The sequence below is a fragment of the Erithacus rubecula genome (assembly GCF_903797595.1).
Source record: "Erithacus rubecula genome assembly, chromosome: 17".
Taxonomy (NCBI): Eukaryota; Metazoa; Chordata; class Aves; order Passeriformes; family Muscicapidae; genus Erithacus; species Erithacus rubecula.
Window position 1 is genome coordinate 6,787,802 of NC_136669.1, and position 26,409 is coordinate 6,814,210.

Here is a 26,409-nt window from a genome sequence, read left to right on the forward strand (position 1 = left end):
GCGCGCGGGTGGGCGGGACCGCGCCGCGCAGCGCCCCCATTGGCTGAGGCCGCGCCGGGGGCGCGCGGTGGGCGCGGGGCGGGGGCGCGCGGGGGCAGCGCCGGGCCCGGGCTGGTCCCGGGCTAGTCCCGGTCCCGGTTCTGGTCCCGTTTCTGGTGCCAGTCCCGGTTCTGCTGCCGCCTCCCCTCGGTCAGTGGGGACAGGGGGGCTCCCTTCCCGAGGTACTGCCCCAGCGCCGCCGGTGCCCCGCGAGGCTTTCCGGTAGGGCCGGGTGGGGAGCGGGTGACCCTTCTCCGGGCTGTCCCTTCCTTCCCTGGGGTGTCCCTTCCCGGCGGTGCCCGCTCGCTGGGGTGTCCCTTCCTTCCCTGGGGTGTCCCTTCCCGGCGGTGCCGGCTCACTGGGGTGTCCCTTTCCTGCTGTGCCCCTTCCCGGGTGACCCTTGCTCCCTCGCCGCACCCAGGTGTCCCGGCGGCGGCGGGAGCCTTTGTCCCGGAGGAAAGCGGGCCAGCGGAACCCTTTGTTCCCCGAACCCTCCCGCCCTGCGGCTGTGCCTGTCGCGGAGAGACAGATCTTCCAGCCCGGGGTGACACTCCTGTTCTCCGCAGGGCGACCATGGCGGCGTTTTGGCAGCAGCGGGGCAGGCGGCAGGAGAACGGCGGGCTGGGCAGTGTCATCGACGGGCTGGGCAGCGTGTTCGATGTGCTCTTGGCCAACGCCAGGCTGGTGCTGGGCGTCAGCGGCGCGGCCGTGCTGGCCATCGCCACGCTGGCCGTCAAGAGGGTAAGGCTGAGAACGGGAAGATGCTCAGGAGAGCTGGGTTGGCCCCAGTGTGGCGGGGCAAGATGTGCCCCAAACTTCAGTATCTGCTCCTGAGCTGGTTCCTTGCATATGGCACAAATGCCACTGGTGCTGGCAGCAGTGCCATGGGTGTGAAGCTGCCTGCTCCCACCCTATGGGACCATATATCCATGCTCCTTTTGCCTGGGGCATTTGGGGTCCAGTATCCCATCCCAAAAGGCCTGGGCCTTAATTTGTATTTGGGTATCTGTTTGCCATGTGAAACCTGCAGGAAGATGATGTGTGCATTTGTGTCCCCCCAAACTGGGTGTTTTTCTGAGCAAAAGCCTTTGGTGGGGCTTTCCCCCAGTGTGTGTGCTCCAGAGGGGCTGCTGTCACCCATAATTCATGGAAAACAAAGATAACAACTTGTCCTCTTGGGTTTTCCTTCCCTCCAGCTGATCGACCGAGCCACCAGCCCTCGGGATGAGGGCGATCCCAAAGCTGAGCAGAAGTCCCTGGAGGAGAGCTGGCAGGACTTGGTCAAGACAACACCAAAACCCCCCAAGAAGCAGAGAAGGGAAGACCTCAGCGAGCCTCTGCTCTCCCCAGCTCAGCCTGTGGTGCCAGGTGAGGCTCCCAGTGCCCAGCCAGCAGGATCACCTTGGTGTGCTCCGGTGGCCGTGCCGAGAGCTCTGCGTTATTTTTAGCTCAGTGTCCGGAAAGCCGACCCGACTGAGCCTGCCCTCCTGGGAGGCTCCCGAGCCACGGCCCCTTTTTAGGCAATGCCTGTGGAAACAGGAGCTCTGATGACAGCTGGAGTACCCCAGCCAGTGCTGGGGGAGGGGGGGGCTGTTGGGGTTTTCTCTGGAGCAGTGGTGGCTGTGCTCTTTTTCTGGGTCAGCTCTGCCTGTAGGAAGGTGTGCTCGGGAGCTGCTGCAGACAAAGGCTGCCTTGTCTGGCTGCCCATGGAGATGGCGTTTTTCCAACTGGGAAACTGGCCCAGCTCGGCCCAGGGCATGTCCTGAGATACTGGACCCAGAGCAGGATTGTTTGTGGGATCCTCGTGTGAGGAGGTGGAGGGGCAGGCACTGGTTTCTCTGATGACCAGTGACAGGACATGGGGGAACAGGAGGAGCTGTTTTAGGGGAGGTTTAGGCTGGATTTTAAGAAAAAAGTTTTTCCCCCAGAGGGTGGTGGGGCACTGACCAGGCTCCCCAGAGAACGGTCATGGCCCTAGGGTTGTTTGAGCTCCAGGAGCATTTGGACAACACTCAGGGATAGGGTGGGATTGTTGGGGTGTCTGCAGGGCCAGGAGTTAGATAATTTTCGTGGGTCCTTTCCAACTCGGCCTGTTCTGTGATTCTCTGACCCTGGCAGCAAGTTCTTTGCCTGGTTCCCATCTCTGCCTGAGGAATGAGGCTGGGAACAGTCAGGTTTTGGGGGTGGTTTGGGCTTTGCATGGCTGAGAAATGCTGTTAACATCAGTGGGCTCAACAAGGGCCCTTGGTGAGGTCAGTGTCACCTCCAGAGGAATGGGCTGAGAGTTGGGCACCCAACTCATGTCTTCCCCTCTGCTGCTGAGGGTTTCTGGTGATGTGCTCAGAGCTGTGACTTCTTTCCCTTCTCACAGAGCCCAGGGGCTGCTCTGCCCCTCTGGGGGATCCTCAGGTCAAGCCCAGCCCCCTGCGCTGCCTCACGCTGCAGGAGAAGCTCATGTCCCACAGCAGCCAGCTGGCCGTGCCCGAGATCCAAGCGTCCCTTGTCCCACAGCTGGCCAGGAGCATCTGCACCCAACTGCAGAACTTCCTGCGCAGCAAGTTCCCGGAGCTGCCCTTCGGCCGCCTCTTCCTCAGCGGAGCCCTGCTCGATGGCCTCGAGGTCCTGGCAGCTGACAACATCCACCTCATGCTCCCAGTGGTCCTTGACACCGGGCTCTGGAGCCTCATCTCTGGAGAGGACACCGTGGTGAGGAACCCCGAGTACTGGATGATCAAGAGGATCGATCTGGGGTATTTCCCTCGTGGGTGCAGCCCCTGGGACAGGTTCATTGTGGGTCGGTACCTCTCCTCCAGCGTGATCAACGAGACCCTCCACAAGCTGCTGGTGGCCTCCATCAACTGGCCTGCCATCGGTGGCCTGCTGGGCTGTGCCATCCACCCTGTGGTGGCCTCCCGGGAGCTCAAGCTGGAAGTCAAACACGATCAGGTTGAGCTGAGCATCACCCTTTTCCCAGTGGTGGAAATGGAGGACAAGGTTCTTCTGTCCGTTCCTCCTGAAGGACTGGTGGAAAACCTCTGGCTGGAGAGCTTTTACAGGGCAGAGGTGTCGAGGGTGAAGGAGCTGGATGCTGGTGACTCCGGGGCTCGGCAGCTCTGCCTGCGCATCCTGCAGGCCGTCTGCAGGAGCCAGCCCAGCCTGCACAAACTGGGTGGCAGCCCTGTGACCCACGTCATCCTGCACCTCAGTGACACTGCCTCGGACTGGGCAGAGGAAAGCCTTGCTGACAGGTTCCAGCAGGTGCTGGAGGAGCTGGTGGCCTCACTAGAGAAAGGAGTCCTGCCTTCTTATTTCAACCCCAAAATCAACCTGTTCTCCGGGCTCTTGGAAGAGGAAATTGATGAGATGGGTTTTGTGCTCTACAGGGCCATATCTGAGCCAGAGGTCCTGCTGAAGTGACTGGTGTGTTGGGAGCTCCTGAACCTGGGGTGTTGCTCCCCCGCCTGCTGCTCCCCGCTCTGAGGGCTGTGATGCTTCTAGTCGACTAGTCAGTAAAAGGCAAAGTTCTTGCACTTTATGACAAAAAAAAAAAAAGGTTCTTGTGTGAATAAAACGTGCCTGAGCAGAGGTGGGTGCTGGCAGAAGGAGCCCTTGGCTCAAAGGCTCTGCTGAACCTGGGGTGAGGGCAGCCCACACCACACATGAGTTCAGTCTGCTGGGAGCCCAGTGAAGCATGTTTGGTCTCTGGCTCCCAGTGTCCTCTGCCTGTCCCAGCTGTCAGGTTCCCCTCATGCTCTGAGACCAGCTGGAGCTGGAGGGGAGCAGCCCCTTCCTGCTGCTGTGTCCTGCAGACCCCTCAGGTGCCACGTCCTGGGTTGGTCCTGTCACCAGCACCCCTCGTGGCCTCACTGTGCCAGCACTTGGGGTGGGGGGGAGCCTCACCCACCTGGAGGATTTTGCCAATCCAAAATAAGCCCTGTGGGTGATCTGGGTGGTTGTCTGGGTGCTGGATGGCTGGTGTGGTGTGGATGGTACAGCCATAGCAAATGGGGCTGGGGGTTTATTCCTTGGAAACCCTTCCAGCTGCCAGAAGGGGCGAGCTCAGCCCTACCTAGTTTGTTCTGACAGTGTTGATGCTGCCCCGAAGAGGGGCCCTTGTCCCATGCAGTGTTTTGCTGGAAGATGTCCTGAGAAAGTGCTGCTGGCTCTGGGGAAGCTCCTGGTTTCAGCTGGAGGCTGCAGCAGGGCTGTTTCCTCTCCCTGGTGGGTGGGTGGCTGCCAGTGTCTGTCTGCAGGTACTGTGTCCCCTCCTGGTCTGTCTGATCACCTTTTCACACATTTATTGCTGCTGTCTTGAGGTCCTTTTTCCCTGGAGCCCCACAGTATGGGGTGGGGAAGCAGGGCAGGAATGATGTTGTGAGCAGAGTGCTTGCAAGAACTGAAGTGGTTTATGCTCTTTATTAAGAAGATATATTTTGTTTGGGTATTTTGTTGTTTTGTTTTTTCTTTCCTTTGAGTGGCTGCTAGTAGGGTTTGGTCTGGCTCTAGTCCCAGAGAAAAGGAATTTATATTCTTGTATTTAATGGGAAGAGCTGGTTTTGCACGCGGGTGGGGCTGGAGGAATCCTGTGGACTTCACTGTGAGCAGCTGTTGTGGTTTAATTTTCTTTACAGCTATCATGTTTATGGGAGGAAAAAAACCTGCTTTTCCTCCCAGTCTGACAATTACTTTGTTCCTCCAAACCACTTCCCAGGTGTTAGTGATGAGAATAAACCTTCCCTGTGCACACTGGTTCTCTGGTGTCAGCTCTCTCTTGTCTCCTTCCTTCTGGTAAGGGCTGGTGACCCCCAGGCTGTGGTGGCCTTCCTGGGAACCACCCAGGGTGTCCTTGCTGATGGTCAGATCCCATCCTGCAAAGTCTCTTCTTCCAAAGCCCTGGACCCACAGAGTGCCTGGCAGCAGTGTGGGAGCTGTCTGAACACTGAGCTTGTCCCACTTGCAGGGCTCAGCTGAGCATTGAGCAGGGTGAGACTCCTAAAGCTGGTCCTGGCTGATCCAGCAGCAAGGTTTAACCTGCTCCCTGTGTCCTGCCCAGCTGCTTCCCACTGCTGTTGCCATTCCAAGGTGGCTGGCCAGGCTGCTGCCCTGCCTTGGCTCAGTGACTGCATTCCAAAGCCTCATAATCCTGTTATTTTGGCCCAGGGTGTGTATTTTTAGGCCATAGCTATTAATGGTGGGAGTGAAGGCTACAGGGAAATGCAATCCAAATTCTCCTGACTTTCTGCATGGATTCAGACCTGATAGCAATGGACTGCTCCAGGGTTTCAGGTTCTCTTTCAGACCTGTGCTTCCAGCTGCCCTTAAAGTGCTCCAGACTTCTGCCTGTCCCCTCAGTGCTGACCCCAGCACTGTGCCCAGGAGCAGGATCCTGAGCAGCACTGGAGGTCCTGGCAGCACAGCACACAGGAATCCTGCAGGTCTCCCTCCTTTGATGAACAGAGGAAGTCCCAGCAGTGAGGGAAGAGGCAGCCTGGCTTCCCAGGGAGTTCAGTCTGAACTCAGAAGAGGAAAACAGAGCTTCTCTTCAGCTCAGCCAGCTCTGTCCCAGGTCAGCAGATGCAGCTGGTGAGATAAAAACCACTTTTCCCATCTCTTTGTAGCTCACTTTTAAATTACTCCAGGGAGTTTCTGCCAAGAAAGCTCCTCTATTGTTCCAGTGATTGGAAAGAGCAAGATTTGGCTGGATGCTTATACAGTAAAAGCTTCACTGTTTTATGTAGGAAGAAATCATTAGGCAGAGTTGTCACTGCACCAAATTTAAAATTTAAATAATATTTAATAAGAAACTTATTAGTTTGACAAGAATAACTTTCATTAGCTAGCAGCATCACAAAGGGAGGTCTCAAAGTCTGAGGAAGAACTTGTCTTCAAATTCAGGAACCATCTAAAATGAAGACTTTTCCTGAGCCCTGCAGCTGAAGCTCCTCCCAGGGCAAGCACCAGATCCCACCTGACCTTCCTTCACTGGCAGGGACAACCCAGGTAAGAGTGAAAAAAGGGGGAATGTTGCTCAGGTAACATCAACTTAGAAGGGAATTTAAATTCCACACTGTGGAAAGCCAGGGACTGAGCAGAGTTCAGTAGCCCTGGTGTCTGTCCTGGTGGCCCTGATCCAGCTCTTCCCTGCAGGGAAAGGCCAGGAACAACCACCAGGATGGTGCAGGGGGACGATCCAGTGCAGTTTTCTCCACAGACTCATCTTCCAAGTGCTTCCTTGAAATGTTCAGACTTTCCCAATCTGCTCAGCAGAAGAGCAGCTGGAAACAAAAGCTGTGAGTGGAACCACTTTTCTAAACTGGTTGAACCCTTGCTGTAACAATTGGCATTCCCTGGCATGAGCAGCCTACAACCAGCCCTCCAAAAAAACACTCAATGAACTTGTTCCCAGAGCCCAGTTCCTTGTGGTAGAGGTGGCTCCTGCAGCAGTTCACAACCCTGCTCCTGGCAGCCTCTCAGTGGTTCTGAGGGCAGTTTTTCCTCGTGTGCCCAGGCTGGTGGCAAATGCTGCAGGTCCGTGGTTTCTTGGCAGCAGATCCTGAGGAGACACTGCCTGGTCTCTTGGCCTTGCTTCCCAACCCTCTGGAGTATCCATTGCTGCCAAAGTGGTTCAAAGAGTCACCTTCAGAAGAGCCTAGAGATAAACAACTTGAATTAAGGATCTTTGAAAACAGAAGTAGTTGAGAAACACAAGGTTAAGTTCAAAATAGCAGATCAAGAATTCTCAGATTATTCCTGAACCTGCACTTGCTTCAGACTTGTCTGAACAGTGAAATGTTACCCATTTCTCCTGCAGCATTAGAGACATGTGGGAACAGCACATGTCAGAAGCTGATCTGCCTGCTTGCATGCTCTGGTCTGCAGGTGAAGCAGAAACAAAACATGGCAGAGAAGAACTTGGGCTCCAAGTAGTTTTGAAAACTCGATTTTACCCCTTTAGGCACAAACGTCTGAGGAGAAGGATCTCTCACAGACCACACCTCCTTCTCTGGGACCTGGTTATCAGTTCTCTCTTTTGCATCCTTATTTTGTCATTGTCATTTGTTTTTGTTTTCAGCATCTCTCCACACAGTTTCATCTCTGATCAAAGCTCCAGAATGACTTGCCCTTTCCCTGTACTCCTAAACTAGAGCAGAGCAAGCAGCACAGTTTCCCTGGCATGCCAGGTGGGTTTGAATATCTTCACAGAGGGACACTCTATCACCTCCCTGGGCAGCTGTTCTAGAGCTCTGCCACCTTTAATGTAAAGAAGTTCTCCCTCACGTTGAGGTCAAACTTCTTGTGTTTTAGTTTCTGGCCATTGCTCCTCATCCTGTCGCCAAAAAAAGTCTGGCACCATCTTAGCACTCACCTCAGGAATATTTACATGCATTAATGAGATTCCCCTCTCGCTCTTCTCTAAACTAAACATGACCAGCTCTCTTAGTCTTTCCTCATGAGAGATGTCCCAGACCCCTCACCACCTTTGTGGCCTCCACTGAGGCAGTTCCTTTAGTTCAGCTTGAGAACAGCCCCCACGCCCTGTGTGTGCCCCCAGCCCGGCCATACCTGGTGCCACGTTCTCATCTGCCCACTGGAAGAATCCACACTGCTGCTCCCGGGGCTTGGGGCAGGTGTGGAACTGCCTGCCCTTGTTGGGCCCGTCCTTCTGCACGGTGCGAGTCACGGCGGGCTGCTCACACCTGCACACTGTCACACCCCCAGCATCCGAGCTGCTGCTGCCCAGGGGCTCTCTCCCTCCTCCTGGGCGCTGCAATCCCGCTGGGGCTCTCCCAGCAGTGGGCTGGAGCAGGGTGGAGCTTCTGTCCTGTGGCTGCTCATCAGCCCAGAGGAAGAAGTTGCAGGTGCTGGAGCTGCACTTGTAGAACTGGCGGCCCCTGTTGGGCCCCTCCTTGCGCACGGTCAGCAGCAGCGCCTCGCTGCCGCAGTTGCACACCACGGCATTCCCATCGTCTGCAGCAGCTGCAGGAGCAGCCCTGGGGGTCCTGGAGGAGTTGATGGAGAGCAGGTGTCCCCGTGCCAGGTTTGAGGTGCCCCTGGCTTGCCTGGTTTCACTGCTGCCTCTGTTCAGTGAGTGGTTGGCCTGCAGGTGATGCCCAGGCTGCGTGGTGGATGATGCAGGTTGGGATGATCTGTGCAAGTATTTGAGGTCCAAAAGTTCTTTCAGCATCTCATCACAGCCTCCAATGCAGCCAATGAACTCCAAGGGCATCACAGGGGGAACGCTGCCTTTCTTGAACTTAAACTTCAGTCTGCAAGGAAAGGAAGAGTCAAAGTCTCCCAGTTTCTCACCAACAGACCTCAATTTATACTTGAACTTTTATTTATTGTTTTGATTCTGTTATATGGAGGCCAAACTCCTTTCCATCACCAAGCCAAGTGCTACTCCAGCTTTCCAAGACTGGAAAGGAAAATAGTTGCCCAGCCTAGCCCATGGAAGTCTCTGCCCCAATGTCCAACAAGGGATAACTGGCATGACCTACCTGTGAACTGGATGGGGTTTACACACATCACAGATGCTCTCATCCCTGGTCACATCCAGCACAAAATCAGGGAACCAGACTGCAGTTTTACAGGCTGGATAGCCCATGCAGCTGAGATAGAACCTGCCGTGGGACAGAGGCACTGGATGAGGAAGAGGCAAACTCAAGACAGTTGGGGATCCATTCTTGTGTCTTCTCAGCCATCAGAAATTGTCAAAACTGCAATTTTACTGGGGAAATGCCTACTTGACAAGAGATTCAGCTGAGTCCACACAGCTCATGTAGCTGGTGGAGTCAGCAAACTGCAGCCCAAGGTTTCCAAGCTTTTACCAAAGGAGGTAAAGAAATGCCTGGAGAAACACAAACCAACACAAGAGGCTACAAGAGGGAAGGTCACCAACCCGCCGTTCTTCCGGGTCTTCAGGACCATGTCACTGTTGCACTGGGGACATTTCCGAACAGAAACGGGCGTTTCTGGGTACACCTCATCCTGCTCTGGAACTTCTGCAGCTTCTCCAAGATACTGAGCAAGGGCCTGGTCCAACCTGTAAAGAAACAAGCAGAGTATCCTGGGTGTCTCTACAAGGAACAATCAAGTGCTGCAGTGACTCAGAGCCCCCACACAGCCCCTCTGAGATTCTCCATGAGCACATTGACTCAGCACCACGTTTCTGGAACAGGAAAGGTGTGGGTACAACATCAGAGGTCAGTGCATGTTGCCATCCCCAAATTTAATCTTAACTGCTCATCCTGATTTAAACCCTTAGCTGGCAGGAACTCCTGACAGGGTGCCAGGCTGCGAGTCATCCCTTCCCATGCAAATGCCTACACACAGGGGGCAGAGCTCCAGGGAAACAGTGTGACAGGATCCCCCACTCCAGACTGAGCCCCAGATGAGCAGCCAGCACCTCCCAGCAGAGCAAAGCAAAAGGAAGAGGGCAAAGACAGTACTCACTTGTTGGCTCTGGCCACAGCTTCAATGAAGACTTGCTTGTACTTTTGGACCTGCTGATGCAACACTACAGATTTGTCTTTCTTGCCCTCACAGATCAGTTTTAGATCAGCCTCCAGCTCAGCTCGAAGGTCAGGCTTGGACATCTCATAGCCCATGGAATCATAGCCTGAGGAATATGTGGAATGGTAAGTGAAATGAAGGAGTGAGTAAGGACTCTGCCACCTTTGTAAGAGCTCTCCCCTCACCTTCCACCAGCCCCATGCCCAGCTGGCCGGGCAGGAAGCGCTGATCTGCCGTCAGCCCCACGTACATCCGCGTCTTGATCGTCTCGATGTGCTCGGCGTGGGTGGCATCAGTCCCTGGAGGCAGAGAGATGTCAGTCAGACCAGGGACAAGAACAGACCTCCCCTGCCCAGGGACAAGGACACAAGTTATGGTGAGGAGCAACACTGTCCTCATGCCCCACTGGCACTGAGGCCAGCACGGTGGTGGTGGCACAGCCTAGACTCCAAATTGCCCATCTCCCTGGGTACTGGAGGTGCCCTGCAGCTCCTGAGGATGTTTGGACTTTGCCCTCTATATCCCTTTTTTCTGCACATTTAAGTAATTTCTTATCTGCAGCAACATTTGGAGATTTCCCTAGAGAGAATTCCCTCTGCTAAGAGCAAGAGGCCACACTTCCCAGTACTGACCAATGCCATGTTTTTCCATGAGAGCAATGAGATCTGCTTCTGTGAGGAGCAAGGGAGGACTGGTTTCCCCATCCACCATCTCTACTGTGCTGGGCTGAAAGCGAGATCCCTTCTGATACAGCGGGATAACCTGAAGGGAAGGAGAATCTCTTTGAACTTCTTCCTGGTCCATTCACTCGGGACAAAGGCTCTGAGTCCAACAGCCAGAAATGGTCAAAAGCTCTTTTGCAGAGAGGTCAGAAGTTGGCAGTGAAGTGCTACTTTAGCCTCTCCACTTGTGTTAGTCAAGGGGATTACCTTATCACTCCACTTGTCATAGGGATACACTTCCAGGTAATTTCGGGCCAGAATCATGAGTCCTTGAGCAATGAACTGCTCATTGGCAATGTCGATCTCCACAGTTGTTTCCTGTCCTTTGGCATCTTGAGAGCAGCAAGCCAAGAAGTGGCGCACGATGAATTCATAGAGTCTCTGCTCATTGCCCTGAGATCCAACAGTGAGAAGGGTCAGTGGCCCCCCAAGTTAACAAGACATCACAAAATCAGTGGGACCTCGGGTGAGGATTTTGTGCTAATGAACATATTAAGTCTTTTATCTTTATTAACCCATCACTTCACTCTGGTTGCACCCACCTGCAGGTTGCTGGTGTATTTTGTGGGGTGAATGGGAGGGTGAGCCTGATCGGATTTGGTTCCACTCCGAGGGGTTGGCCCACCCTGCTCCAAAATCCTCTGTGCAAACTGTCCCCAGTTTGGGTCCTGTGTTTGCTGTTCTACCAAAGCAGAGAGGTTCAGCTCCTTGGGGAAAATGTTGGTCTCAGTTCGAGGGTAACTAATGAACCTTAGCAAGAAAGATAGGAGAGCACTTTTTGAGTTGCTCCAAGATGTTTCCCATTTCAAACAAAAGGCCATTTAGATTTCAAAGAATTAAGTTAACCAAGCCAAGTCTTGCTTTCTTACCCTTTAGTATAGAGTTTTTCTGCTATTGTCATCGTTTCCTTTGCATTTATTTTCAGTTTGCGGGAAGCCAGTTTTTCCAGTTCCTGCATTGGGAAGAGCCAGAAAACCCAAAAGTATTAGTGGATAATTCAGAGTAAAACATCTGTTCAAAGCTCTTTTCAGAGAAACCATTCCAGAGTTCAAACATACCACAGTGTCCAGGGGCAAGGGCCTCCATTTGCTCTTTGGCTTGCTCACAACATCAACAACAGTTGCTACCGGATCCTAAACAGAATAAGCAAAACCCACATCTCCTTCAGGAGTTTACACAAACTGTTTTTTAGAAGTCTTGAACAAGACAGATACAGGGAATGTTTGGCTGAGTCTGGATTATGCAACTGTTTACAAGCTTTCCTACCTCCATACACATCTGGTAAAGGACCAGGCACGCCGTGTGATTGAAGAGCCGGTTCCTCTTCCAGTTGAAGACCACGCTGCCATCTTCATGGTCGTGGGTCACTGTGATGGACAACAGAGCTGGCTGATAGAGAAGCCACAAAATGGAAATACCACAAAGGAACTTGGAAACCTTCCAGCTCTGCTCAGGGGTTGTGGCAGAGAAAGAGGAAACCACCTCTGCAGTGTTTTGTATTAGTTGCTTTAATGTTTTTCCTTTCTATCCACATCAAACCCTTGAAGATAGAGCCCAGGACTCTGTTTCCCCAAACAGCTAAAATTACCTTTAATTTTATAGAAGGCTTCAGGAACAAAGGCCTGGATGGCTTTAAAGCGTTCAACTACAAATCCCAGTGTTGGGAACTGGCAGCTGCCATAGCTGATCAGCTGATCTGCTAAAATATCAGGGAAGATCTTCTGCAGCCTCAGAGTCTGGAATCTGGTGAAGGCAGCACCTGAGGAAACAAAATGGGCACAACAATGTTGAATGATAATCACAGCACTTCAGATCTTTTTAATACTCTGAGCATTAATTTTATTCTGTTTAATACTCAGTTGAAGAAGCTTGTCAGTGCTGCACGGGCTATAAATTTAATATTTGCTCCAAGGAGAAATTTCCTCTTTTCAAGAGGAATTTCTACACAGAAGAGGCTTTTAAACTTTGGAATGGACTGCCTTAGGGAGGTGATGGAGTCAGATGCTTAAGAAACAACTGGATGTGGCATTCAGTGCTCTTGTCTGGTTTACAAGGAAGGGATCAGTCACAGGTTGGACTTGATCTGGGCAGTTGATGATATTCTGATTCAAAGAGCACATTTCCATAAATATACGATGTCATTTAGTCCTATCTGATCTAAAAACCAGGTTTAGGAGACTACAGAGGGCATTTCTGCCTTGTGTTGAGGTTACAGTAACAGAAGTTTACGTGCCTATCCTGAGGTCCAGCTCCTGCCTGACGTCGACGGCGTCGCTGGTTTTTTGGTCGGGCTGGGTGAGGTTCTCACAGGCTGATGTGACAGCATGAAGTGTGATCTCAGAGAACCGAGCTCGGAAAACCTGGAGGTTTGGCTTTACTGCCAGAAGAGAAATCAGAGTGACTCAAACACAATGAAAAGAGCAACTAAAAAGCAGCTATTGAGAGAGCGTGCTGTCAACTGATTCTACAGCTTTTCAACAGCTGGATGCACTTCTGGTCTATCACAGCCACATGTTTTATTAGAATTAGTCAGCATTTAATCTGCACACAATAAAATGGAGAATTTGCCTCTGCTCAAGGAGTTATTAAACCATTAATGGAATTCAGACTGATGAAGATACACACCAGCTTTGCACACGTGGATGATCTCAAAGCCAATGTTCTCTCCTTCTCGATCACAGTCAGTCCAGATCACCAGGGCTTGGCACTGCTGGATTTCTCGTTCAAGGGTTCTCTGAGAGGAGAAAAACAACACAGGGAGAACATTCCAGGCCACTTGCTCTGTCATTTCATTTCAGAATGACTCACTGAACACGAAATGCAATGTGTATCCATGGAGATGGGTTTTTGCAATAGCATTTTGTAATTGTGTGTCTCGGGAGATCAGGCAGCTTTCAAAAGAATTGACTCATTTATTTACATCTAATTCTGTTAAAAACTTTGGCTTGGAGCAGGTTGTACCACAATCTGTTTTCTAAAAATATCTTTTTCTGTAAAGCTGAGACACAATCATCAATTCCACCTTGTTGGAAAAAAACATTTCTGTTTTTAGCTGTTCCTTCATTGCACTACTTGTACATGAACAAGAGTTTCAGTGTCACAAATGAACAGCATTTATAGTCCTAGGAAATGTAGGAGGAATCTGCTACACTACAGAAATGTGGATGTTAAGGACAAAGGTAAGATCATCCTTCTGTGTGGGACAATATTTGTTGAACCAACCCCTGAGCTCAGTTTCAAAGTCTTAACTATGATGTACCTTGATATCCAGGTAATTTTCAGGGCAATACTTCTCAATTTCAGCATCAAAAAGAGCTAAAGGGTTGCAGCTATGCCTGGAAAAGAGAGGAGAAATGTGTGTGTGTGACATAAACTAAAACCCCATTTGTGAGACACCAACTGGTGTTGTCTAAGTACTGGAATTAATGTATTTTATTACAGCCCTTGTTTCAGGCAACAGATAATTCACATGAGATGCTGAGTAACATTTAAAAGCAACAGAATGAAAAACCAGCCAGAGAAAACAGCAAATCTGGCAGGCAACAAGCAGCTTCTCCTGTTTGAAGCCCAGAGTACAGAAGGAGGTAAGGCAGACAAAGCACCTTTCTTCCCAGAACAGCTCCCAACTGAACAAAGAGCACAAAACCATCCCATTCTGGAATCAGTTTAATTCCCTGTGTCTGCCTTGATGTATTTTAACCAGCATTATGTCTTCAGGGGATTTTAGCACACTGAAGACAGGAATTTGAAACAGTATTTTGGATATTTTCTATACAATTTGGAACTCATCACCCTGCTCTGAGTCAGAATCCCTCCCTGCCCCTTTGTCTTTGAGCTTGTAGTGTCCCAAGGATGTGTCAAGGAGGTGCCTGCAGTGTCAAGGATGAGAGCAGGAGGTGACAGGCCCCTCCTGTGAGGGGCAGGAAGTGACAGGGGCACGAGGTACCAACCATTTGCGAAATGGCATGATAAAATCATGAGCCAGTAAATGTCCTGACACAGATGTCATCACCATGGTAACTTTCTGCAAGAGATAAAGCAAGGAAATTAATGCCCATCACTCACCAAAAACTACCCACAGCCCCAAAATCTCCCCTTAGTTCTCAATTTACAAGATTAGTAACACCTTTCTCCTGTTAATCCCAAAATGGTCTGGGTTAGGAGGGATCTTAAAGCCCACCCAGTGCCTTCCCTGCCAAGGGCAGGGACACCTTCTTCTGTCCTAGGCTGCTCCAAGCCCCATCCAACCTGGCCTTGGACACTTCCAGGGCTGGGGCAACCAAAACTAATACATCATAGCAAGCTCAATCCATGGCTTTATCCTCAATTTGTGTAGGAAGCTCCCAATTCTAAACAGCAACATATTTTTAACTGACACAAAACCAGAAAATCAAAAGATTTAGAGCAACAAAACAGGTGGTTGAGCCAAGAAAACAACATTTGATGTTTCCTCCTCTTTAGACAGAACATCCCCATGGCTGAAGCCTGACAAATGGTTTTTATTAATTAGTATTTGTACTTCATTAATTCAGCAACAGATTGAGAGAAAACTCTTACCTGGCCAAACATCTGGTAGTCATATTCATAGATCTTGTTGAACTTGGAAAACCCTTCTCTCTGGAAGGAAAAGGAGAATTCCTGAGTTTCTGGTTTTTAACAGGACACAAATTCTTAATTTTTTTTTAATTCAATTTTTTAATAGGAAACAAATTCATCCCACCTTGTTTCATCCACACTGGGATGGAGTACAAGAGGCACATGGCAAAGGAAAACCAGGTACTGGAGCTAATGGGAATTGCAGCAAGAGGATGGAAATGTCCTGTATCATTTATGGAGACACTGAAATGGTGATTTCCAATGTAAGAGGATTTTAAACCATTCCTGAAGGTGGTCCCAGGGTTATCTCCCCATAAATAATGAGGAACTGATTTAGTTAATGGGGTTGGCCAGTGCTCAGAAACTCCTGACAAACTCCTATCTTATTCCAAGTGACAAGGAGTGTCCCTAAGGCTATCCCCCACCTAACTGGGACTCATGGAAGTTTCTAGATTGTGTATTTGCTGCTTTTTTTACAGAAGCAGGACAATGCTTTGGGACTGTCAGTGCCCAATATTCAAATAAAGGAGTTTGGAGCCACATGGGGGTCAGGTTCTTTTCTCAGGTGATGAGAGGAAACAGCCTCAGGCTGTGCCAGGGAAGGTGTAGGTTGGACATCAGGAAGAATTTCTTCATGGAAAGGGTTATCAAGCATTGGAAGTGCCCAGGGGGTGGTGGAGTCACCACCCCTGGAGGTGTTCAAGGAACATCTGGATGTGGCACTCAGTGCTCTGGTGTGGGTGCCAAGGTGGGGATAATGGGTTGGACTCAATAATCTCAGAGGTCTTTTTCAGCCTCAGTGACTCTCTGATTCTAGTCTAGTAGCACCTTAGTTTGGAAATTCCTTAGTTTGGTGATTATGCAAACTGTTACCAGAGCAGCAGGGAGTAAAAATCTTTGAATTTTTCTTCTCCAAACCACAGCACATTTTTGCTTTATTTGGTGACCTCCAGTAAACCCCTGTCACTTGCTGATGCTACAGAAGTGGTGCTTTTAGACAGGGAAATGCATGCCAATGGACAGTGTCAGTTTCTGAAGCCCTTGTCATGCACTGCTAATCCAGCAATGACCAGGGAGCCCTCACCATGGAGCTCAGTGCCTGGGGAAGGGGGAGCAGGAGGAGCTAAGGGGGACTTAAACCACAAGAACCTGAGACTCTCAAATACATTTGGGCAAGTGGTCCACAGATCAAAGCCATTCTTGTGGCAAAAACAGTGCCAAACGTGCTGATATGAAGTGTCCACGCCAAGCTCTGCCGACAGTGCCACACACCACACGGACCCTCCCCAGCCAGCCCTGTCTCGGCGCACGGTGTGGGTGGGGCGCTCCTACCCGCCGCATCCTGCTATTGGAGAGCAGCTCAGCGATCCCTCGGGCAGCATCGTTCTTCTCCGCCACGCAGAGCACCTTGCGGATCCTCTGCAGCGCCAGGTCGTCCGCAGCCCGCGAGAAGAAGCGCCAGGGCTGGGGCAGCATGGTGCCCCTGGGAAACAGCCGCACGCAGAGGTTCATCACAGGAGGAGAGGCCGGGGCATGCTGCTGCTCCGCGGCCCGGGTCCTGTGGGGATGGGGAGATGGCTGCTGTCACCGCCGGTGTCACCGCGGGAGGCTCAGGGCAGCCCCTCGGAGCCGCACGGGGATGGAGAAGGCGTCACCCCGCTCCAGATACAGCTGTGTGTGTGTGGGGGGTCCCTCGACCATCTCCTGCCGGGCTGGGGCTGCCCTCTCCCCCACGGCTGGGGCAGGGCAGTCCCCTCGTCACCCCTGATCCCTTACCCGGGGCTGATCCCTTACCCGGGGCTGATCCCTTACCCGGGGCTGATCCCTTACCCGGGGCTGTCCCTTACCCGGGGCTGATCCCCCCCGGGGCTGTCCCTTACCCGGGGCTGATCCCCCCTGGGGCTGTCCCTTACCCGGGGCTGATCCCCCCCGGCGCTGTCCCTTACCCGGGGCTGTCCCTTACCCGGGGCTGATCCCCCCCGGGACTGTCCCTTACCCGGGGCTGATTCCCCCCGGGGCTGATCCCCCCCGGGGCTGATTCCCCCCGGGGCTGTCCCTTCCCCAGGACACACCAGGCCCCTTCCCACCTCTGATCCCCCTCAGACTGTCCCTTCCGCGGGGCAGCGCAGCCCCCTCGCCATTCCTGATCCCCCCTGGGACTGTCCCTTCCCCAGGGCAGACTTTTCCCTTTCCTTTCGCCCTTCTCCCCCCGGTCCCCCCTCACCTCCCAGATCTCCCGCGCTCCGCTGTCGCTCCCCCTCACCGTCACGTCCTGCCGCAAAGCGCAGCCGCAGCAGGGACAGGGAACTACAACTCCCGAGATGCCCCGCGGTGCCCGAAGTGTCCCCCTCCTGCCGCCGCTCCGCCTTGGTTTTCCCCCTTTTCCGTCGCCGCTGGGCCCGTTCCGGGGTCGGTAACGACAAAGAGCGACGGCGGTAAAAATAAACAACTGCAGCTGAGGAAGAGGAGGAGGAGGCGGCGTCGCTTCCTGCCGGCGGGGTCGGAGGCCGCGCGTCATGTGACTCCAAGATGGCTGCGGGGCCGTGAGGAGGCGGTGGCTCCGGCCATGGCGGCGGCGTGAGGGGGACACGGGGCTGCGGCAGCGGCGGGGCCGGGCTGGGGCTGCGCCGGTGCCTCCCGCGGGGCCCGGCGGTGGCGGGGGGACCGGGGGCGCGTCGCTGCTCCATGTCGGTCCCGTCCTGCGGGAAATATGATCAGCGCCCCTGATGTGGTGGCCTTCACCAGGGAGGAGGAGCTGGAGGATGATCTGTACCGCGAGCCGCCCCTGCCCGAGGAGTACTCGGTGCCGCTGTTCCCCTTCTCCGGCCAGGGCGCCAACCCCTGGGCCAAGGTCGCCGGCTCCAAGTTCACCCGGGACTTCATCCTCATCTCCGAGTTCTCGGAGCAAGTGGGGCCCCAGCCCCTCTTGACCATCCCCGACGATGCCAAAGTGTCGGGCACCTTCGATCTCAATTATTTTTCCCTGCGGATCATGTCTGTGGATTACCAGGCATCCTTCGTGGGGCACCCTCCCGGCTCTGCCTACCCGAAGCTGAACTTTGTGGAGGATTCCAAGGTGGTGCTGGGGGACTCCAAGGAAGGGGCCTTTGCCTACGTGCACCACTTGACCCTGTATGACCTGGAAGCCAGGGGCTTTGTGAGGCCCTTCTGCATGGCCTATATTTCTGCTGACGAGCACAAAATCATGCAGCAGTTTCAGGAACTCTCCACCGAGTTCTCCAAAGCCTCCGAATGCCTGAAGACGGGGAACCGGAAAGCTTTTGCCAACGAACTGGAAAAGAAACTGAAAGATCTTGACTACACCAGGACTGTCCTGCACAACGAGACTGAGCAGCAGAAGAAAGCCAACGACAAGGGGTATTACACAACCCAGGCCATTGAGAAGGCCAACGAACTGGCCAGTGTGGAAAAGTCAATCATCGAGCACCAAGACCTGCTGAGGCAAATCCGGTCATATCCCTACAGGAAGCTGAAGGACTCTGAATTCCACCCCTACGAGCCAGAGTGTGCCCTGGAACGGGCTGACGTGGGCAGTGATCAGGACCCCACTGCGTCTGAGCCCGGTGAAACTCACCTTTACACCCACGTGCCATCCTACACCCCCAAACTCATCAAGGCCAAGTCTGCCAAGTGCTTTGACAAGAAGCTGAAGACACTGGAGGAACTCTGTGATGTTTATTTTTTCACCCAGACCCTTGACCAGTTGCACCATATCGAGAGGACTTTTCGAGGTGATGTGTGTTACCTCCTGACAGAGCAGATCAGCCGGGCTCTCCTAAAGCAACAGACTGTCACCAATTTCCTCTTTGAGGATGTGTCTTTCCTGGATGAGAAACCTCCTGAGAAACAGTACAGAGGCTGCCAGGGGCTCGACCAAGGTGCCGTAGATGAAAAGTGTTCGGAAGAGTCCCATGCTCCTAAAGTGATCATCAGCCTGGGCTCCTACAAGTCCAGTGTGGAGTGCGTGCCCATCAAGATGGAGCAGGAAATGGAGGACTCTGAAGAACCCAAAATGTCTGAGTCGGTGATGTCTGAGCACCAGGAGAACCTGGACTATCTGGATGCAGATATCAAAGGCAGCATCAGTAGCGGGGAGAGCATCGAGGTGCTGGGAACGGAGAAGTCGGGGTCTGGGCTGCCGAAATCGGAGAGCCAGGCCAGCCTGCCCGTCATGGCCAGCCCCCAGGCGGGGCGGAGCAAGGTGGGCAGCCGGCGCACGGTCAGCGAGGACAGCATCGAGGTGCTCAGCACGTGTCCCTCCGAGTCCCTCATCCCGGAGGATTTCAAAGCGAGCTACCCAAGTGCCATTAACGAGGAGCCCTACGCGGATGACGACGAGGGAGGCCTTCGCTTCACCCCCAGACTGAACCCGGGCGTCGACGACGGGCAGGACGACATCTCCAAGCAGGAAAGCTTAGTGCAGGTGGATGCTGCCTGCTGTATCGGGAAGGAGAGCCCCAGCTTCCTGGAGCCGCTGGCCGAGCTGGGGCAGAAGCCGTGCGAGGAGGACGGGGTGGTGCGGATCCCCCCGCAGCCGTACCGGCCGGCAGAGCCGGGGCTGCGCGGGGGCTTCCCCTCGCACGACGGCCTCTCGGGGGGACTCCTGCCCTACGAGCTCGACTCACGCTACCTGACGGGCAGCAGGGAGGTGAGTAAGAGCAGCCTGGACGAGTGCTCGGACTCCACCAGCTACATCAGCAGCGCCGCCTCCACGTGCTCCGACAGGACCCCCTCTCCCGCCCACCTGGGCTGCGCGGCCGGGGAGAAGCACAGGAAGAGGGCGGGGCAGAACGCGCTGCGCTTTATCCGCCAGTACCCCTTCGCCCACCCCGCCATCTACTCCCTGCTCAGCGGGAGGACCCTGGTCGTGCTGGGGGAGGATGAGACCATGGTCAAGAAGCTCGTGACGGCGCTCTCCATCTTCGTGCCCAACTGCGGCGTGTACGCCAAGCCCGTGAAGCACTGGGTCACCTCCGCTCTGCACTTGGTGGATTTCCAGAAGTGGAAGTTGATTGGACTCCAGAGGTAAATGCAAGGATCTGGTTGCTTTAATAGGGTTGAGGTGTGTGGTAAGAACTTCATCTGAGAGGGCAGTGGGTGTGCAGGCTGAGTTTCATAATTACCAACACAGCTGATGCCATTTATTTTGGAAAAGGAGTAGAGGTGTCTCTTTGTATCCAGCCTCACTTGGGAGTTAAGGTTTAAAACATCTGCTGGGCACTTGCTGCCTAACTCAGGTGAGTTACTTGGCCAGGAGGTTTTTGCCTGGCAAAGCAGAGAGCAAACTGCTGAGTCCTGATGAGCTTTCCTGGATGATGTGATACAAGTGTTCCTGGAGTCCCTTGTGTGTTCTGCTTTGCCATTTCCCACAGGAACTCTTTTCACGTTTCTAGCTGGAATTTTAGGGTAAATGGTGCTGTGCTGAAGAGTTTTTTCTTGTGGAGCTATTGAGGAGGTGATGAGATCTGTAGGTCAGAATTGGCATGCAGCACCTTGGTCTGGGCTGGTGAAGAAAGGCCTCTGGAGCTGTGCAGGAGCAGTATTGGGGTCGTAGGAACCTCTCCTTAGGGTGAGAACTGTCCCAAAACCAAGTGCCCCTTCCCAACACCCAGTCCTGAACTCTGGCTTCACAGCTCATATTAGCAAAGAGTGTTTGCTCAGTTCAAGGGCCCTGCCCTTGTTGATGTTACAAAAAATATATTTTTGTGTGTTCCAGGATGTGCTTTGGGTGCAGGTATGGCAGGGAGTGACCATTGCTGTCACCAGTGTGGAAAACATGAGTCAGAATGGCAGACAGTGCTCAGAGCTCAGGGCTGGAACAGCTCCTGCAGGAGTGTTTGTAAACAGCAGGGAAATGAAAACCCAGAAACCTGCTTTCTGAGCTGCAGAGCATTGTATTGCTGGGGGAATGTGGATGGTGAAATTATCCCAGACTGGGTTTGCTCTCATTTCTATGCTTGTGTGGCAAGATGACAGCTCTGCCAACAGCTGCTCACAAGCTCTCTGTCTGTCAGTGAGGTTTTTAAAAACCCCAAGTGTTTACTCATTGCTCAATGTTTGCGGTTAGATGCAATTTTTGTAAGCAGAAATCTTTATTTAAGAACTGCTTGTAACATGTGTCAGTCCTTTCAGCTCTCCTCCGTGGAATGTTAATTAAGTGTTCATTTTAATGTGGGTGCTCTCCACAAACCATTTGTAGGAGGGCTTTGGGAAGGAATTTAGAGGCTGAGCTATTTATTCCAGTAAGGATCTTGTGTTTCCTAAGGCCAGGTGATACCTGGGCACAGGGACAGCCCCTTCAGCAGCTGGGGCTCCCAGTTGAGGCTGGGAGCTGTATCTCTGCCCAGCAACTATCACCATAAAGAATGGAGGAGCTGAAGGGTTTGTGTAGGCTTGTAATTTGCATTTCAATAACATTAGGTGAAGCTTGGTGGGTAATTTGTGAGCATGCTGTGGGTTTGCACCTGAATGCCAAATAGCCAGGCTCAGCCACGGAATGTTGTGGGTTAAGGATGGTTCTGTCTTTTAGGAAATTCAGAAGGTTCTGCTCCACTCAGGGCTTCGACCACCTCAGAGCAGCGTCCTCCCAAGGCAATTGTTGAAGAGGGGGACTGCTTTGGGTTTCTGAGTCACATTGCGAGGCTTCCAGCTGCTGTAGATGTGTCTGTTCACCAGAGATATCCAATCACTCCCTCTCCATGTCGTTGAGGGAGGAAGCTGAGCTGAAGCGTGGTGGTTTATGCTGTAGTATGAATCAGGGCATGTAGTGATGCAGGGAATCGAGGTTTCTTTGGGATGTGGCAGGCTGGAGAGCCAATTTGTCCCCCCCTAGTCTTTACTCACCCACAGATCTCTTGCACCAACTCGAGAGAAACTACACAGGCTACAGGGCGGGGACACACCCTGCTGCTTAACTGCAGCTCCCCTCCAGGCGTGACCTCTCTGTTGCCGTTCCAGGGCAGCGTCCCCTGCCGGGGTGAACGTGCTGCACGCCCTGAGCCGCTACAGCCGCTACCTGAGCATCCTGGACGCCGACAGCAAGACCCTGCGCTGCCCCCTCTACAAGGGCAGCGTGGTGGCCCGGCTGGCCGACCACCGCACCCAGATCAAGCGTGGCAGCACCTACTACATGCACGTCCAAAGCATCCTCACCCAGCTGTGCTCTAAAGCCTTCCTCTTCACCTTCTGCCATCATTTGCACCTTCCCATCAGCGAAAGGGAACCGGAGGAATCCGTTGTGAATCGCAGGATGAACTTCCTAAAGCTTCAGCTGGGCCTTGCCAATGAAGATATCAAAATCGTGCAGTACCTGGCCGAGCTGCTGAAGCTGCACTACATTCAGGAACCGGGGCAGGGGGGGAACCCCCTGCTCAGATTTGACTATGTTCCCAGCTTTTTGTACAAAATCTAGCCTTGCACAGGCTGCCTGCTCGGGGTCTGACAGAGCTCATCCGTGCTTGACATTGCCGCCGCAGTAGCTCTCACACATCTGGGAGGGGCTGAGGTGTTGGTGTCTCTGCTCTGCAGAAATCCAGGTCTGCAGGAGCAGATTTCTGGCTGTTCCCTCTAGCCAAAAGCATAGCTGTTCCATCACATAAACCATTGGGCACTCTGTAAATGTTAGAAGAGGCACTGTTAAAGTGGGTCACAGCAGCATCCCAGGGGGTGATGTCATGAGGGGAGGTGGGCTACTCAGGGGTCAATACTGACTGGTGTGCAGCCCCCCATATAGCACAGTGTCCTGCATGCTTCTGCCAGAACCCTGAGCACTGTCAGTCCCTTCCACAGAGCCAGGGCTGTGACCAGAGGTGTAAAGGCGGTGTGAAGTTTTGTATCCACTGATGTGTCTGTCCTGTGAGTGTAGCTTAGAGGTGGCAGCTCACAGATCTGTGCACAGCCACAGTGCTTGGTGTCCCCTCCTGCACTTTCTAAGTTTCTGGGCACTTCCCAGGATAGGTTGTTCCTGGGTGAGTGGCAGCACAGCAGAGGCATGTGTGCTTCTTTCCAGAAAGGGTTTCCCAGGTTCTCCCAGCTTTGTTCAAAGCAGGAAGGTGGAAGCACTCCCTAAGGCTGGCGAGCCCGAGGCGCCGGCCGCTGTGAATGTAGAGCACTGTGCCTTGTTCATTTGTCATGTCCCATTTACTGGGCAAGCTGAGCAGGCTGGAGGGACACTGGGAATCCTCAGAGCGTGTGAGGACAGGGGTGGCTTTCTAAAGAGAGAAGGGAACTGAATGAGGGTGAGAACCCTCTTTTTAGGTGCTTTTTGTGGTGGGGAAGCCATGTGATTTAGCTGGAGCCACGCTGTGAGACAGCAGGCTGTTGCCATGGGCTGCCTGGCTGGGGAGGAGAGATCGGGGATGAATGTACTGGATTCTGTGTTGTATCCATAATAGTTTATTATTTTTATATTTTTTTTGTTGGGGAGTTGGCATTTGTGCTTTGTGGTAAAACAGGGCTGGGCATTGCTGCGTGCTGCTCCTGGCTGAGCCATTGTCGTGTCCTGACTACCTCTCCCAGGGCTCCTGGGTGGCTCTGGATAGGGCAGAATTGCTGCTTTCTGAACCTGGGTACTGAGAACTTTTCCTTTCAAAGCTTCTGTGCCATAAAGGATGTATCACCAACACAGTGACACTCCCAGATTGTTCCTGGTGCTGAAAGCTTTGAGCCCAGGTGCAGCACTTTCCTCTGGAGTCTCGTAGGTGATGCTGGGCCCAGGCTGCTCTGCTCAGTGCCACGTGGCAGTAGCAGCCCCCTAAGGTAAGAAAAATCTTGCTAGGAAAGATAATCTTGGTTTTAATTCTTTTTAATGCTGATTATGGAGTGAGAACAGCTAAGATCCTACAAGAGCTGATCTGTACTTTGGTTTGTTGTTTTTGTTTTTTTTAAAACTTCTGTTTAAGGTGATAATGTGAGGCAGCTTTTGAGATGAGTGTGATCTTCTTTCTGAGCCTGGGAGTTTTCTCTGTACAGCCTGAGGTTCCCCAGCATGGCTTAGACCCCATTGAGACTTGCTGTGAGACCTGTACTCCAAAACCATGTCCTGGAGGCAGGGAGGCTCCTTGGAGAGGCTGTCGTTTTGCACCAGCATCTGTGCCTCAGGATTGTGCCACCTCCTCCTCTCTCCTGGAAAGGGCTCTCTGGGGTATAAACCAACAGGGCAGAAAAGTTGTTTTTAAGGTTATTGCTGTTTGTGGTGGCTCAGCCAAGTTGGTCTCGTGGTTCTCTCCAGAGGGATTGCCTGGGTCAGGGGTTGCTCGTGGTGGTGTTTTGAGGTTGTGGTTGGAAGCAGTGTGGTGTGGCCTTTGCTGAAGGTGAGCAGTGTCTCTCTGGGGCTGCTCACCTTTACAGCATGTTTAAAGCCTTTTCCTGTCCTGCCTGTACCCTCCTGTCTCACGTGAACTGAGTGCTGGTGAAAGGCCTCCGTGTCCATCAATTTGGCTTCTTCCTGAAGTGACTCAAGGTGCCCCCTGGTTGATTCATGCACACCCAGACTTCCACACTAAAGCTGAGGTGAGATTCCCTGGGGGAAGAGGTGTCTGGGTAGATGAGTAATGAAGGTGACACCAGGCAGATGAAAGCTCCCAGCATCCTGCTCTGGAGCAGTGCTCAAAGCAGGAGCTTGTTTCCTGCTGAAAAATAACCTAGTGCTGTTTGGGTTTAAGGAGGGAGGGAGGGATAGACTTTTTTCCTGCTGACTCACTCACATCTTCCTCCAGCATGGAGTGGGAGAGATGATTCGTGGTGGCTCATCTTAGTCACAGTGGTCTCGACCTGTGGTGTTCAGCTGTGCTCATAAATTGATAAATAACTCACTTCTTGCTCCCTCTGTCCAACCTGTAGTATCTGATATTCAAGGCTGTGTTGAGCAATACTTGCATTACCACCTGTCTGACCTGCTCCACCTCTCTGCCACAAAGCAGCTCTGACTGGGGAGGATGCCCCGGGGGCTTGGCTGGAACATCACCCGATTCCCAACGGGAGCTCTGGGATTATCTGCAACTGGGAGCTGTGAGAAACACGCCCTGGAGTGCTTGTCCTCCTCTCAGCAGTGTCACCTCTGAACTTGGACTGGAAAAGGGGGAGTTAACACCGGGCTGTGGCACCTCAGAGCATTTGGAGCCCTCTCTGCTTGTGGTGGCAGAAACTGGGGGGATTCCAAGCACAGCTGGTGTTTGGGAGCTGAATTCCTCTTTCCTCTGTAATTTCTCTGTCTCTGTTCTTCTGCTCCTGTACAGTACAGATCCCTGTATTGGCACTTTAGGACTTTCCCCCATCTCTGGTGTGGTACCTCACTGGTTTCTGATATTCACAGACTAACAACGAGCCACAACCTTTGCACTGATAGCTCCTGCCATGAGGCCTGGCACGTGTGTCGTCGTCTTGCCTGAGCCATCCTTCCACGAGGAGCAGGGCGGGTTCCTGGCAGGGGCAGTGCCATCCTCACCAGCCTTGCAGCTGCCAGAGCCAGCAGTGCCCTGCATGGCCAGTCCCTGCTTCCGTGAGTGCTGCCAGCCCAGCATGTCCCCGCTCCCGCACGGCCGCGCTGGCTCCTCCCTCGCTGCCGGGACAGGGGGTGTTCCCCCGACCGAGAATTCATCAGAGCAGAAGTTTGCCCCGGCCAGGAGGGAGAGCTCCCCATTCCCACTCCTGCTCTTCCCAGCTGCTCAGAGAGCCCCCTGCTCTGCTCTCCACTAACCCTCTGCTTCCAGCTCCCACCCCGGGAGGGTCAGCCATAGCTGTAGGTGATCTTAACCCTACAAAGGTTTCATTTCTCAGAGAACAGTGCTCAGATTTCCTTTCATCTGATAGCAATCATTTCTGAGCAGTTCCATAGCTGCCTTGCCTCGGCAGGGAGGAGCTGCCTATATTCTAGCAATATTCACCATGGTGGGAGAGGCACTCCAGGGGTAAGAGCTGATGGCTCTTGCCCCCAGGCCAGTTCTTTGGGTTTTATTGAGTGTGAAGGTCCTGAGCCCCCTGGTCTGGTGGTGGGGACCACCCTACCCTGCAGATTCTGGGAGCTGGGCAGAACCCAGGGCTTGTAGCAGTAGCACAGTGAGAAGGCTCCTGTAACAGGGTCTGAGGGAATTCAGGGAGCTGCCCAGGCTGCCCCAGAGCACAATGTCAGAGCACCAAACTGCACCCCGATGCTGGAGGGCTCCCAAACCCCCCAGCCACTGCTCCCCGAGACGGATTGAACTGGAAGGCAGAAGCAGGGTACCCAGCCCTGCCAGCGGCACGGCTGCTGGCACGGGGATGGGGCTGGGCTCGGAGCTGCCTCTGAGGGCTGCCAGGAGGCTGTGATGAATTCTCATCTTATTTTAAAAGCACTGTATCCTATTCCTGCATGTTGAGTTCCGTGTGTGTGCCTGTGCGTGCCGGATGCTTGCGTCAGTAGTTAGGGCGAGTGTGACCGGGAGAAATCCAAGAAGCATGTCTTAGTGTCGTGCTCTAAGTGTTACTGCACAAGAGTTTAACAGATGTTAACACCAAATGACTAGTCTGAGAAATGTACTTT

At 53.1% G+C, this 26,409-nt stretch overlaps 3 protein-coding genes across 6 annotated transcripts; 2 read left to right on the forward strand and 1 right to left on the reverse strand.

Moving 5' to 3' along the window:
• Positions 1–13: 13 nt before the first annotated feature.
• On the forward strand, positions 14–4,790 carry MIEF2 (mitochondrial elongation factor 2). 2 transcript variants are annotated; one of them, XM_079320595.1, is made up of 4 exons: positions 14–67; positions 606–780; positions 1,236–1,407; positions 2,411–4,790. In XM_079320595.1, the coding sequence occupies exons 2-4, from the start codon at positions 613–615 to the stop codon at positions 3,454–3,456; spliced, it is 1,386 nt and encodes a 461-aa protein (XP_079176721.1). In that variant the 5' UTR covers positions 14–67; positions 606–612; the 3' UTR covers positions 3,457–4,790. The 2 variants fall into 2 exon arrangements, with proteins under 2 accessions (XP_079176721.1, XP_079176720.1); XM_079320594.1 differs by lacking the exon at positions 14–67 and adding an exon at positions 79–261.
• A 1,023-nt stretch (positions 4,791–5,813) lies between these two features.
• On the reverse strand, positions 5,814–17,343 carry TOP3A (DNA topoisomerase III alpha). 3 transcript variants are annotated; one of them, XM_079320591.1, is made up of 20 exons: positions 17,095–17,343; positions 16,203–16,529; positions 14,832–14,891; positions 14,225–14,298; positions 13,534–13,609; positions 12,900–13,008; positions 12,508–12,651; positions 11,863–12,033; positions 11,541–11,641; positions 11,333–11,407; positions 11,144–11,226; positions 10,817–11,024; positions 10,482–10,667; positions 10,185–10,314; positions 9,738–9,851; positions 9,493–9,658; positions 8,939–9,082; positions 8,538–8,660; positions 7,603–8,306; positions 5,814–6,688 (listed from the first exon to the last, which is right to left on the reverse strand). In XM_079320591.1, exons 2-20 carry the CDS (start codon positions 16,380–16,382, stop codon positions 6,510–6,512), a joined length of 3,027 nt encoding a protein of 1,008 aa, XP_079176717.1. In that variant the 5' UTR covers positions 16,383–16,529; positions 17,095–17,343; the 3' UTR covers positions 5,814–6,509. The 3 variants fall into 3 exon arrangements, with proteins under 3 accessions (XP_079176717.1, XP_079176716.1, XP_079176715.1); XM_079320590.1 differs by having other exon boundaries at positions 16,203–16,428; positions 17,134–17,268; XM_079320589.1 differs by having other exon boundaries at positions 16,203–16,428; positions 17,095–17,222.
• Positions 17,344–17,437: 94 nt separating this feature from the next.
• Positions 17,438–26,265, forward strand: SMCR8 (SMCR8-C9orf72 complex subunit). Its single transcript, XM_079320592.1, has 2 exons — positions 17,438–19,916; positions 21,849–26,265. The coding sequence occupies exons 1-2, from the start codon at positions 17,581–17,583 to the stop codon at positions 22,300–22,302; spliced, it is 2,790 nt and encodes a 929-aa protein (XP_079176718.1). The 5' UTR covers positions 17,438–17,580; the 3' UTR covers positions 22,303–26,265.
• The last annotated feature ends 144 nt before the right edge of the window (positions 26,266–26,409 follow it).